This window comes from Adiantum capillus-veneris, chromosome 29, assembly GCF_014529385.1.
Source record: "Adiantum capillus-veneris isolate H3 chromosome 29, ASM1452938v2, whole genome shotgun sequence".
Lineage (NCBI taxonomy): Eukaryota > Viridiplantae > Streptophyta > Polypodiopsida > Polypodiales > Pteridaceae > Adiantum > Adiantum capillus-veneris.
Window position 1 is genome coordinate 101,534,046 of NC_140959.1, and position 14,250 is coordinate 101,548,295.

The 14,250-nt window shown below is 44.7% G+C and overlaps 1 protein-coding gene across 3 annotated transcripts in view; it reads left to right on the top strand.

Moving 5' to 3' along the window:
- Positions 1 to 2,405: 2,405 nt before the first annotated feature.
- The window catches only part of LOC147419671 (uncharacterized), a 36,331-nt gene continuing 24,486 nt past the window's right edge, over positions 2,406 to 14,250 (top strand). Inside the window, exon 1 of one of the 3 annotated variants that reach the window (XM_086505430.1) lies at positions 2,406 to 2,768. In XM_086505430.1, coding sequence (XP_086361556.1) covers positions 2,584 to 2,768 — 185 coding nt within the window. In that variant the 5' untranslated portion in view covers positions 2,406 to 2,583. The remainder of the gene's footprint in view (positions 2,769 to 14,250) is intronic. The other 2 variants (XM_086505431.1, XM_086505432.1) reach the window with 2 other exon arrangements.

The window sequence follows — 14,250 nt, forward strand, 5'->3', positions numbered from 1 at the left end:
TTCAAGTCCACAAGAGAGCGTTTACATTCCTTGACTTCCTCTTCAAGTTGCATCAAATGTGTTGTTTGCATCTCAAGTGTCCTCTTGAGATTCTCATTCTCAACCACAAGTACCCTTAGTGTGCCATTCTCCATTGCAAGTGCTCGTAAGTCTTCGCCTTGTTTGTTTACGGTCTCTTGCAATGATACCAAGTACGCCATGATCATGGTTTCCGATGTCGTTGGTTGGGTGGTTGTGTTGCTATCTCCACACTTAGGAGATTTTGGATCATTTTCCACAATGGTTGTGGACTTTGTTGAAGAAGAAGAACCCTTGCGAGTGCCAGAAGACATTGTATGTAAAATAGGAGATGAGAATCAATTTTGTTGAACCTGTTCACTTCGGAAATGCTGCTACAGAAATGCCTTCCATAACTCTGAAAATTTCTGTCTTTACATCAATGCGTAGAGGACTTCGTGCTCTTCGATTGAGGCTATAGATCACCCAAATCGGAGTTCGGATGAAGAAGTTATGATCAAAAGAGTGGACTGCTGTCTACTAGGTCAAAAAACGGCTGCACTGAGAGAGAGAGAGAGAGAGAGAGAGAGAGAGAGAGAGAGAGAGAGAGAGAGAGAGAGAGAGAGAGAGAGCATTGCGACGACGGCACGGCGACGACGAAGCGGTTGAGCGCGGCACGACGATAGCTCCTTCTTCTTCGCGGCGAGGAATCCTCCACGAAGGTGAGTGTAGGGCGGTGAGTGACACACCCTTGCTCTCTTGAGTTTGCTAGATTAGTCTGGTTGTGTGCTTGCAGCCATTTGTGGCTCACACACAGTGTACAGCAAGTCCCTTGCATTGACACGTGGGACAGATGCGCACAGGGGGGTGATGGGCAACTAAGGACCATCTCTCTTGATGTGTTGTATTTAGAAAAGATTGCACTAAATTGTAGAATTTATCGTTTTCAAACTAAAAATAAAAATTTAATAATAAATTTAAAAAGAAAAAATTACAAAAATACCCCTCTAATTTGGAAAAAATCCCAAACTATCCCTCAAATTTCAAAAATTCCCAATATACCCCCAATGTTTTGTCATAAATTTCCAAAATGCTCTTCAAATTTTTCAAAATTCTCAAAATACCTCTGGTTGTGAGATTAAATTTCTCCAAAGATTAAAAAATTTGTAGCTTTTTATAAGAAGACTGATTGTCTTATCAATACAAGATTCTAAGACTAGAATATGAGTTGGTAATGTAGGCTTTGGAGATCAATTGCTTCATTATTTTTAGACATAGTTGCCTTTTTTTGCAAGGTAATTTGTGAAAAATTACATGCTAAGCACGGATCTCAATTGTAAAAAGGGAATAAAGATCAGAAAATCTTGAACAATCCAACCAAAATAGATACAAGGGTATTTTGGAAATTTTTGAAAATTCAGGGGTATTTTGGAAATTTCCACAAATTCGAGGGGAAAGAAACCGCACTAAACCTAGGTATGTGATTAGAACTTTTATATTTTGGAGCACAAAATTGCAACAAACTGTCGGATGGTAGGTGTCTCAGTGTGAGAGGGGCGGAGCATGTGGCAGATATTGTGGTGGCGAGATAGGCAAATATGGGCCCTCTCTCTTGTCAAGCCGTATCTAGAAAAGATTGCACTAAATTGTAGACTTTATCATCTTCATATTAAAAAATGTGTATGTGGGAAAGGAATTGCACTAAGCTAATACAGGATGGGGGTGGCTACACACTCATACGTCCCTTCATCTAATGGCTAGAGCTAATACAGGACGTGGGTGGCCACGACATGTAGCAGACATACGTCGTCGTGAGCACCCAACTGTGCAGAGATAATATGCAAGTGTAGACAATATGCCGTGATGACCAACTTGGCCCACAATATGCAGGTGCAAACATACGTCGTCGGGAGCCCAACTTTGCAAAGAGAGAGGAGAGGGGGGGGGGGATACCTGACAATATACGTCAATAGGCCTTACTTGCAGGTGCTTTACTCCTTCCCATGTCCCGCTCTCTCTCGACTCAACAACAGCTCGTATAGTCCTGCTCTCTCTTTGATCAACAGCTCGCTGACAGCAATGGACTCTCTCTCTGTCGTCCCCACTCCTTCTCTTGGACCATGCACTCAATTGCAGCTCGCTATAGTAGGAATCTCTCTCTCTCTCTCTCTCTAGGGGCACTCATGTTCCCACTCCCCCACTTGACCACGCCTTCCTCCAAGCTGTTGCCACGTATTTGCCTTCCTAGAAACCAGTCCTGGTACCCTGGTGACGTCCTTTCAGTTTTCTTTTCTTTGACAACGTGGCAGCCTTGAATCTTGTTCTCCGTAATAGAGTAGAAAAGATGTCTCCATGCGACTCTCTCCCCCCCCCCCTCTCTCTCTCTCTCTCTCTCTCTCTCTCTCTCTATGAATCTTGCACTCTCCAGCTCACCTTGTTCAAGTGGGCACGGCACGAGGGATTGCATCTTTGAAAAATCGCCCTCACACAGGTTTTTAAAAAATCACGTGACAGAGTCAGAGAGAGAGAGAGAGAGAGAGAGAGCGCACGGAGCAAGGCTATGGACTTGGAGGTAGAGGTGACGAGATGAGCCACGAAGGAGGGCCCCCGAGACTTGTGGAGCTGTGCATTGATGTGGCATGTGGGAGCAAGGAGAGCGTGCAAGCATGGCGCAGACAAAAGCGTACCCTTGAGCGATTGCCTCCTCATCTTGCGCATCCCCTCTTTGATGGCCTACATCATGGAGGCCTTCTCACTCCCCCTTTGCTTGAGTAAGTTACCATCTTCGATTCAGGAGGCATTTTGTCTAGTTCAGCTGTGTCTTTTTTTTTTCTCTCTGCTTGCCTTTTCTTATAAGAGCAGTACAAAGCTGCTGAAATATAACCGTGTCATAGTTCATGAGCATGGCCGAATGCCATAAACTGCCAAAACTTTACTGCTCACCAAGAGGCAATAGATTTAGAAGAAGGTCAAGGGAAAACCCGCTTTTGAAAGGCCAAAGGCAATAATCTCTTCTAAAGAGAGTAAAAAGATCCCAGCAGCCTTTGAAAGATCGGCACGTCAATTCTCTTGAGTATCCATGGAACGCGGACAACACTCATTGTGTTCAGGTGGATGGAGAGAGAGAGAGAGAGAGAGAGAGAGAGAGAGAGAGAGAGAGATTGATTTTCAAAACATGACCAAAGATGCACACCCATCTTCTATCATTTGAGTGCTTATTTAGCCAAGGTACAATAAAAATTATCATCATCTACGATGTCATATTATGACCAAAAGAGCGTTCCCTTGTAATGTGCAGCGGAAGTGATTTATGGTGATAACTCAGGATGAGTGCTCAATGCGTACTGAAGGTTCCTTTCATTTCATAAGAGGGATGTGCAATAGACTAGAGAGAAGAGAGATACTGTGTGTGAAGGTTCTGTGAGTGACAGAGAGAGAAGGAAGACTTAACATGGCATGGGGTCCCAAACCCCCCTCCAAGGGCCCCCCTCTCTATTGCTAGAGAGGTATTTGTTCTAGATTGCACAAATGCTGAGACAATGGTCCTAGATGTTGAGATGATGCTGGATCATGCGGTAGGTGCTTGGATCTGAGAGGCTAAGGGTTGGAAATGCAAAATGCTAGGGAACAGATACGGGATGACGAGGCTATGTGCTGATCTGCTAATGCCTATGTCGAGGGTGCTGATGAGGATGATGAAGCTACGTTGAAATCTGAAAACATTGGTTGATCAGAAGGGTTCTTGTTGGATTTAAAATATGTTGTTTGAAACTAATGCCTGAGCCTTGAGGGCTGGCAAGTGTTAGGTGCAGCGGAATGATTGTTTGCGCTTTGCTCAAGATGAGTGCTCCGAATTTTGCTCAAGGTTCCTTTTAGTTCTTATGGAAGGGAGAGCTTTCCGTTCTTAATGGAAAGTGCTATGATCACAAACAAAGTGAATGGACACTGTGCGTGTAAGTGAATGAGACTGAGAGATAGAGAGAGAAGAGAGATACGACACTAGAGACGTAAAACCCTCCTCCGAAGGCCCCACTCTCGTCGGCGAGAGTGGTCTACTTATTGATTGCACAAAGTGGTACAATGCGGATGCAATGGACTGATGCAACTTGGAACTATGCCGATGACGACGACGGTGACGACGACGACTACTTTAGGGCTGAAATTTGTGGTCTTCTAATTGTTGAATGTCGGGGCTGTTTCGGTGGCTGAAAATGACTGTTTTGGCTGCGTTTTCGAGGGCTGAAAATGGGGGTCTTCTGCAATGCTTCTAGGGCTGAATCTGCTACTGTGGGGAATGCTGAAAATGCTGTTGCAGAGGCTTCAAATCAGGCTGAAAGTGAAAACGCTGGCAGCATGGGGTATTGTTAGCAAAACGCTAGGGAGTATGGGAACTGCTGGTAGCGTTATTGAAAAACGCCAGGCTAGGGAGTAGGTTGGCGATGATCTGGGCTGAAATCGCCAAGGCTAGGGGTAGAAGGTGATGGAGACCAAAAATGCCAGGTTATGGGAGGTGAAAACGCCGGAGTTGATGGCTCTTGATGGGTTCTGCTGAGAAGACGCTTGTTGAGCGGGGAGCTCCTACTGCCTCTTCTGCCAGAAAGTGCTAACTTGGGTTTGCTTATATATTAACTTAGCAAAATTGCCCTATCTACTTTTGTTGGAAAGTCACTTAAAATAATAAGTGAAAAATGTCGAAAATAGGGAAAATAGGCTAAATGCACTGGAAAATTCCCCTGACTGAATCTGATGGATTCTGAAGGGAATACTGATGATCATGTTGTGTGCAACCAGAGGATATGCATCTACACTAAGTGACTGGGCATGCATGTCTACGAATAGACTCACAAAAGTGCCAGATCACTTCTAAATCTAGATTGACTGGACTGATTGAACCCTGATCATGTTGTAGCTTGTCCATGGACACATAGGGTTGGATGTGTCACGTGACATCCCCTCCTTTTCAAAGTGAGGTATTGGTACCAAACTGTATGGCGTCGAACGAGATCGCCAATAGCATCCGGAATCCTGGAAGGGACTCTTCGCCGGCCCACTCTGATGTGTGGGTCGTGCGGTACTTGAACTTCATAAAGGTCTGCAACGCTTGCTTCTTTGGGCCGCGCTGAAAGCGACACAAAGTCTTCTGTGGCTCCTTCCTTGCTTTAACTTCGTCTAGAGACTTGCTTCTTTCGTCTTCAAGAATCTCCATGGCTGAAAATTCCTGAAACCATTTCCAACACAAAACCATGAATATACCCATTCCATGTAAAGTGAAGGGAAAAAATCTTGTCTTCTCTAAAGACTGTGTATGCAATGTAGATGAACATAGAGACGAAGTGACAACCCGTTCATCAAACACATGCAAACAATGACATCGAATCTTTCTCGTATGATCTAGAGCAATCAACTATGGCAAAACACAACGGAAATGCCCATGCTTGGTGCTCATACTTTCATGTGCTCGTTCGGAAATTGTGTCATGCCAAGGAAGAGACATGGAATGTGACTTCCTTACATACATACCTTTCAGCTTTTCATGAAAAATCCGCATACATTCGTGCTCATCCATGAGAGAAACGTGCTCAATATACAATATGTCATGCCTAGGAAAAGGGATCACATAAAGAGGCTGACTAAAATACAGGAAACGATCATGAATGAAACATTCGAACAATGCGTGCGTATCAATCATGCGAACACATAATACTTCCCGTGAGGGTTCTTTGACCCTAGGCTCAAGAGCCAAGGTCGATCCTTCGTGATTGATCGAATCTGCAAAGAGGTTAGCTTCGCTAGAAAAAGCATCCACTAACACCTCATCCTGGTGAACAATCACATCTTCTTCATGCAACTCATCATGCTTGTGAGAAATCATATCTTGATCATGCAAATCATCGTGCTTATCTTTGTCATCCAAACCATCATGTAAATCATTATCATTCAAATCATCATGCTTCTCATAATCATGCAAATTCTGTGTGTCATGTTGTGGAGAAAAAGAGACTGAGAGAGTCTCCTTCTCCTGAATCCTTTCAATCTTGTCCTGCATATTAGCAATGAGAGATGGAGAATGAACAATGTCCTCTCCATGAATGACAATAGGAGAATCACTTTCGGCATTGAGAGTTAAAGTGTTAGCCGCAAAATCAATGAGAGCGTTAGTATCACGAAACCATCGAATGCCCAAAATCATATCACATCCTGAGAGAGGAGAAACAACAAATCGTTGAGTGAAGGTAGCTTGTTGAATTCCAAACCACACATCAAGGCACTCCTCCGTGAGGAGAGGGTCCATATCGGGAACAAAGCCAGAGACCTCGATAGGAGATCTCGGACTAACTTCGAGGCGGGCTCTCTCAACAAGAGAGGGAGTGATCACATCATGCATACTACCTGGGTCAAACAATATGACAAAAGGCTGTCCCGACGTACGACCATAACATTTAATGAGAGAATCATCAACGGGAGGGTTGGGAGAAACATGGAGCACACTCGTGTTGTCATTAATTGCATTGACAGAGGAAGTGGGTTCTGTGGATTCTTTAGATTCATTCGATTCAAGCTTAGGACATGTTCTTTTTATGTGACCCTTAATGTGACAATGAAAACAACGACCTTCCTTAGAATAAGTGCTTGCTCTTCCGACGTGATGTATCCTCCTACAATTCCTTGTGCTACCTTTTCATCTGGAGTAAGCTTAGGTTTAGCAATTGTGTTAGTCTTACTCTTAGATTCATTGGAAGAATTCTTTTCTGAGAGACTGTTGGAAGATTGGTTAGAAGAGTTACCATTCTTACCGTTCTTACTGTTCTGAGGGTTCTGAGAAGTTTGCGAGGTACTTGTGGAAGTCTTGTTCTCCTTAGGCTTTCCCTTGTTGTGCTTCATCTCCTGTGCGAGAGCAATTGCTACCGCCTTGTTGAGATCGATTGGATCGAGTACCTCGACATCGTACTTGATATACTCGTCCAATCCAAAGAGAAAAGCCTCTTTGCGCTCATCATCCGATTTTCGTAATTGAGTGCCTAGCTGCAAAACACGATTAGAAAAAGACATGACTGGCATACCATTTTGCTTGAGAGTGCGCCAATCGTCCTTCAATCGTGCGAGGTACTGAGGTGGCATAAACCGTGCCTTGAGCTTGTCTTGGAAGTCAGCCCAATTAAAGTAAAGGGGCGTGAATCCGTCGGCTTCCTCTAGGTGTGCGGCTAGGTGTGCCTCTTGCCATTCGTGGTACCAATTGATGGCATCACTGGCAAGGTACATAGCTGCCGTAAAAACTTTGCTATTTCCTGTCTTCTTAGTTGTCGCAAAATAAGCATTAAATTGATGCAACCAAGAATGAATAACCGTAGCATCCATCTTACCATCATACTTACTGAAAGTCAACTTCTCTGTGACTGGATGGTTGAAATCCGCATCGTGGCTTGCGTCACTTGAGGAACTCCCACGATCTTTGGGTGGTTCGGTCTTCGAGGCTAGTACTTGTCGAATCAAATCTTGAGTGCGTAGTTCTCGTTGAGCCTCACGCTCGATCTCCAAGGCCGCTCTTTGAGCTGCCTCTTCTGCCTTTCTTTGTTGTTTTCTTTCTTTGCGTGCGTCGCGCTCGCGTTCTAAAGCAAGGCGATTTGCCTCTTGCTTGCGGTCCCTTGCAAGGCGATTTGCTTCTTGTCTATCCATCATGGCCATCATCTGCTTGACCATTTCCTCCATAGGGTTTGGTACACTTGGTGGCGTAGATGGCGAAGGGGGAGGGTTGAAAAAATCTCCCGGTGGGGAAAAGTCTTCGTCGCCTCTCTCATGCTCATCACGTGTATGCGAAGTATCCATTCTGCTTCGGGTGACGACCATGCACTATGATCTTTGGTTCTTAAGTTCACGAGGAACTTGGGTTCTTGAGGGTCTTTGGGTTTTTGAGGTTCTTGAGGTTCTTGAGGTTTTCTTTCACTTGCAAATCGCGTTTGAGAACGATCTTCTCTTCACCCGAGTTCTACTCTTTTCCGCGGGCACACCCCTTGGCGGCCTTGCGCTCACACCAAGGTTGCTTTTTCCCACCTCACGTCGATTGGCCGGCCGCTAAGTGCACGGTCCGCTCTCAATGAGTGAAAAGAGACACAAGGGGAGGCTGGACAAGCCCTTCTTTCTTGGGATTCCTGTCACTCTTCAACAAAACACGATTAGCAATCGACACGCCCAAGTGAACTTGGGTTCGTGCGACCTTAACAAGCAAAAAAAAATCTTGTGGTTCTTTCCTTGAGTGATACAGAACACTGTCAAAGCTCTGATACCAATGTTAGGTGCAGCGGAATGATTGTTTGCGCTTTGCTCAAGATGAGTGCTCCGAACTGTGCTCAAGGTTCCTTTTAGTTCTTATGGAAGGGAGAGCCTTCCGTTCTTAATGGAAAGTGCTATGATCACAAACAAAGTGAATGGACACTGTGCGTGTAAGTGAATGAGATTGAGAGATAGAGAGAGAAGAGAGATACGACACCAGAGACGTCGTAAAACCCTCCTCCGAAGATCCCACTCTCGTCGGCGAGAGTGGTCTACTTATTGATTGCACAAAGCGGTACAATGTGGATGCAATGGATTGATGTAACTTGGAACTATGCCGACGACGACGACGGTGATAACGACGATGACTTTAGGGCTGAAATATGTGGTCTTCTAACTGCTGAATGTCGGGGCTGTTTCGGTGGCTGAAAATGACTGTTTTGGCTGCGTTTTCGAGGGCTGAAAATGGGGGTCTTCTGCAATGCTTCTAGGGCTGAATCTGCTACTGTGGGGAATGCTGAAAACGCTGCTGCAGAGGCTTCAAATCAGGCTGAACGTGAAAACGCTGGCAGCATGGGGTATCGTTAGCAAAACGCTAGGGAGTATGGGAACTGTTGCTAAATTGGCTTTATCTTAGAGAAAAATAATTCTAAATGAATTATTGGATTTATAAGTGAGAGGGTTTTCTCGCTTGGAACACCAAGGAAAAATACTTCTAAATGAATTATTGGAATTTTAAGTGAGAGGGCTTTTCTCACTAGAGACATCCGAGTACAGAGTATTCCTAGTGCGTCATTTAAAGTAATGACGGGAACACTGAGAACGGGAATATCTGTAAGGCCACCAGGAACGGGTACTTCTGATGCGTCACATCGGATGGGTGACAGGGAGCATCGGAGAGAAGTATCCGACCATCCGGGAACGGACATCTCTGATGCGTCATAGGATGGGTGACATAGAGCATCGTGAAGGAGATTGTACCGTAAGTTCGGTAGGAAAGGACTAGGTGATGGGTATTCCTGATGCGTCACAAGGTGGGTGACGGGTGCATCGGAAAGGGAATATCCATAGTCGGGAGGAAATTCCGAACTGTGTTAGAATTGTGCACAAGGAAAAAGCAAGCACTTGAATGAAGATGGGTTCAGAGGAAACTTTGAGGAAAAATAGATGCTTTTTGAGAAAGCGGGATTGCCTTTCGGGAAAGCAGATGCTTTCTCGTGAGGAAGTTTATGTCTGCATTGCAATTGTGCATGTGATTGCATCCAGGGACACCTGGGAAGTGCTGTGAAAGCATTGTTTTTAACTTATAAGATTTTATTGAGTTTTAGGGCAGGTTCAGACTATTTTTAAAATACACCGGCCGCCCACTTAATAAGTGGGCAGCCATCTCATAAATAAGGCAACAGATCAACCAGCGTTTTCTCTCTCTCTTTTTCTGGCAGAATAGAAAAAAAAAATGAAAAAAAAATATATATATAAAAAAAAAAACGACCGCGATCTCTACACGAGCAACTATTCGTGCCCGTGGCTAGGAGCTATAAAAGCATCACATGCCCTCACTCAGAGGGGAGGATCAGTTTTTGCAAGAAGGAGATGTTGCTGCAGAGTTCACCCGCAAAGAAGACGTTTGCCGGTGATGCCCATGGCAGTCCCAAGTGTACCAGATGTTGCCAAGACCCAGTGCGCGAGTTCCCTCGCGAAGAAGTGCCTATGGAGCGTGTTTCCATTGCGACAAGCTGCTGTTTTTCTTTGTTTTCAGCCCATAAACGTCGTAGACGGGGCTGATTTACGAGAAGGAACCTAAGAACACACCTCTTTTGTGTGTAGGTCTGGAAGAGAGGATTTTCTATGCAGAGATCTATTCCGGGGAATTGCTTTTTCGAGAACCGAGTTGCGTTACGAGCGTCGCGACTTTGAAGGTACGATTTTTTGTTATGATCTCTAAGTATTTGATTGCAGGTGTACTTCCTCTTCGTGAGGGAGTAGGAGCAGAGGAAGGCATGAGCCTCTGCAGGATAAAAGTGCTCTGAGGAACTAGAGCCAGATCAGCCCAAGGGTTTCGTACCCAAGTTCGGGAAGCAGATCCACGGATTGAAGAGAGGTAGACTCTCGAGATGTGATCCGGAAGTTGAAATTCCCAAGGGAAGGACTTCGTGTCCAAGAAAGCGGAGTTATTCTGCAGGAACAGGACTCTGGAAACAGAGTCGGAAAAGAGTTGCAGGGATGCCATGCCCTGAGTCTGGAAGGTGTGATCCAGAGGCAAGAACCTTGGTTCTCAAGGATTTGGAATAAGGAACGGAAGTTCCTTGGAATAGGGTTTTTTCCTAGGAATCGGAAGCCAAGGCTTCCGGGAACCATCAAGTCTTATTCTAGAACGAACGTGGTAATACGTTCGGTTCAAGTGCTTGTATAGACTTCTCCTCAGTAATAAAGATACTATTATGGGGGTGGGACCAGCCCATCTTCTGGTCCCCAGTACTGTGTCGATCTTCTCACTCTCTCTCTCTCTCTCTCTCTCTCTCTCTCTCTATTTCTCTCTATATCCTTTGGCTTCAATATTAAGTGATAAATTCTATTTATCCGAGTATATTTTATATTGTTATGCGCTCCCGTTTGTGACAGTGGTATCAGAGCACGGTCTCCTCTCTTTCTCTGTAAAGGAGGACGACTCTGGGAAGATATGGGAAGAAGCCATGACAAGCCAAGAGAGAAGTAAGCAGGCGGAAACCTAAGTTCTGTAGGAAAAGCTCGCAGAGTTGGAAAAAAAATTTCTCTCTGCAAGAAGTCGACACAAGACTTGGGATTCTCTGAGAAGGCGACAAGAGCATGATGCTCAAGAACCTAGAGAATCCAAGGAGCGGAATGCTCAAGATCCTTCAGAATCCAGAAAATATCCATGAACATCAAACCATAACCATAGCCAAGAAATCCCGTCATTTCCGGAAGGATATGAAGAAGGTCTTTAGACCTAAGAACACTCCAGTGAAGTTTGATACTTTTGATAGAAGGGAAGATGTCCTAAAGCTATATCTTTTATTCGACAGTTTGAAGTTGCCTTTGCAAACGGCAATTTCTGAGAACCGTCGAAGGTGAGGTATTGTGACCAAACACCTCAAGGGGATTGCAAGTACTTGGTGGTATACCAAAGCTCTGCAAGGAACTTACAACAAGACTTGGATTCAATTCAAGGCTGAATTTTCCGACAAATTTTTTTCCTCTACGCTTTGAGGAAGGCATCCAAGAAGATTGGGATCGGTTTGCCCAATAGAAATACGAGCGAGTCCAAGCAAGTAGTGGTTCACTCTTGCCAAGGTAGCTCCACTCTTGATCCTCTTTGAGGAGAAGGAAAGATGAAGAAATTTAACGAAGGACTTTTGCTCGAATTTTGTAGACGCATCTGCAAGATACTTTGCAGCAGATGGTGGAGTCAGCGATAAAAGCTGAAAGTGTACACCTTAGTGTACATAGACTTTAATCCCCGCAATGGGACGAGAACCATTGAACATAGAAACAATGAATTTTTGTTACCTCTCCTCGAAGGATACGTTGCTCTCCGGAGAAAGTTTGGAGTAAAGGAATTCAATCTAACTCCTAAGTTTTTGAATAGAAGACCCTCAAACTTTAAGTGAGAGGGCAGGTCTTTGATCAAAGTTAAATCTTTGAGGAACTCATAAACTGCGTATTGCTCTTTTGCACGAGATATGCATGTGTCTAACCAGGACAATCACTCTCGAGTGTTTATGAGAGTAGAATTGAGTTGAAACATTGCTTTATGCGATGGATTGGTTTGCTCAAATATCCGGAAGGTCAACTATTGATCTCGTATCCGGTAGTTCACCAACAAATTACCTGCTATTGCGGGTAGGACGGCAGAAAGGAAGGAATCATTCCGAGATTTCAACCAAGAACAGCTTTCACTAAGCTTGAGTACCTTATGAACCAACACCCCCCTACACGGTAAGGGAAGATATGGTAGTGCTTTTTGCACAAGTGAATGAACACTCTCTTTAGGAGGGAAGGAATTAGCGACAACTACGGCCTGTGCTCGAGGAATCCAAGAATTATTTGATGAGCGGGTTTTGCTCTAAGATCGAGCCAAGGGATCGTCAGGTTGAGCGTCTTCGCTCTAAGGATCTTACGAAGGGAAGAAGTTCATCAAAACTAACACAGCTTAAGAATTATGTACACCTTTGGGTACATGGATAATACACGAAGATGCAGACCTATGCCAAGGTGGGTCATCTACCAGTTGATTTTTTTCTGTTGAATGGAATGAGATGAACCAACTTCCTTTCAGGAACTGGACGGGAGTTTGTTATACTCTCTTGAGCGCCTTTTTGTGCGCAAGGATATTCCGACACGAGAATCTCTATTCGAGATGTGTTTGGTAGAAGGAATTTGAGTTTCTCTACGGAGAAGAGGTTTTCTGATGGTCGTTGATTATTGAGTACGCTATGTGCTTTTACCATTACAGTAGCAACTTTTGGTTGCGGTATATGTTTCTCCATGAGCAGGTCAAGTAGCATTTAAACGCTGCTGGAATAAATTCGAACTATTATGTTCGTAAGAGTCAAATTCGCCAACCGTTTTAAAAATGGTAAGAATTACCTTAACCACATATGGGAGTGTAACAGACTTGGACACTCCAAGTCAAGAATCAACCGCGATAGCACCAAATAACCACTTCAAAACAATTCACAGATCACAATAGATTTGCACTGGCCCGGCGGAGTTCCGTGCCTAGAGATATTGGCCCCAGAGACTGGCACCCCTTTCGGTATTTCTTTTTATATTAATCAATCATCAAAGTACAAGAGAGCGGTTAGGGTTTCACTCTCAGACTCTGCGTCCAGATGCCCTGAGAAGTGAGGCCCTCACCACTAATTTAAAGGTTACAAGGGATCAGAGTTACCCGGAACGCGGAACGGGAACGGCGACGGGCCTCCCTGCGGAACGGGGGAACGGGAATGGGCTCGGAACGGGAACGGCGCGGAACGGCAGGCTAAAAAAACACCCAAATATTATTTTTTTTAGCGTTATGTGTTTGAATACAAGTAGTATTAGAGTCCTTTGACTCTAATACCCACAAAAAACACGATTCGAAGACCATTTAACCTTATTATGACTTGATTGGGAGGTGAGGCGCCCAGAGTACATAGCCAGATGAACAACATAGCCAGATGAACAACAATGAGCAAACACAATGCCCATAGTACATACACAATGCTCTCAAATAATTGCAAGAGTAGTAGTCAGAGATAACACTTTGGAATTAATTATGGCTAACATAGTAACAAGCCTCAAGGGCCGCCAGCGGCCAAGGTGCTACAAAAAAACCAAAGGGAGGCAAAGTTCAAACCAGACTTCAGTGACCACAATACCAAAAGACTGAAGGTGACAAATACCATAAAGATGCTAGTAGCTACAAATGGCAAAGAGGGCAAGGCTCAAGCAGCTATACAAAAAGGTGGATAAATGGCAAAGACTCAAGACTCAAGAGCCACTAGCCTGAGAGGCCTCCCAATCCGTAGTAGCCGGCTGTAAATCATGCACATCCTCCCATTCCTCATCATCGAGGTCTAGGTCCGGCTCAATCTCAGCCACAGATGAAGTACCTGGTGTTGGTGGATGTGCATCTCCACCTGCCTGAGAAGCCTCTTGCTCCATCTCCCACTGCGTAAAAGGATCTGTCTGTTTGTCTGTAGTCTTGCAAAGCATTTTCAAATTTGCGCTGACGAAGACAAGATCATTAGCCTTCTCCACTCCAAGCCGATTCCTCTTCTTGGAAGCAATGTGGCTAAAGGTACTCCACAATTGCTCCAAGCATGAGGTACTAACTGACTGGCTGAGAATACGGATCGCCAATCTCTGAAGCTCAGGGCCATCATAGCCATAGTCCTCCCACCAAAGCACTGAACCTATTTTCCTGCGATCAATCTGAGCATCTGGACTGCCAAATGACCCTCGCATCTCTCTGTACTGTCT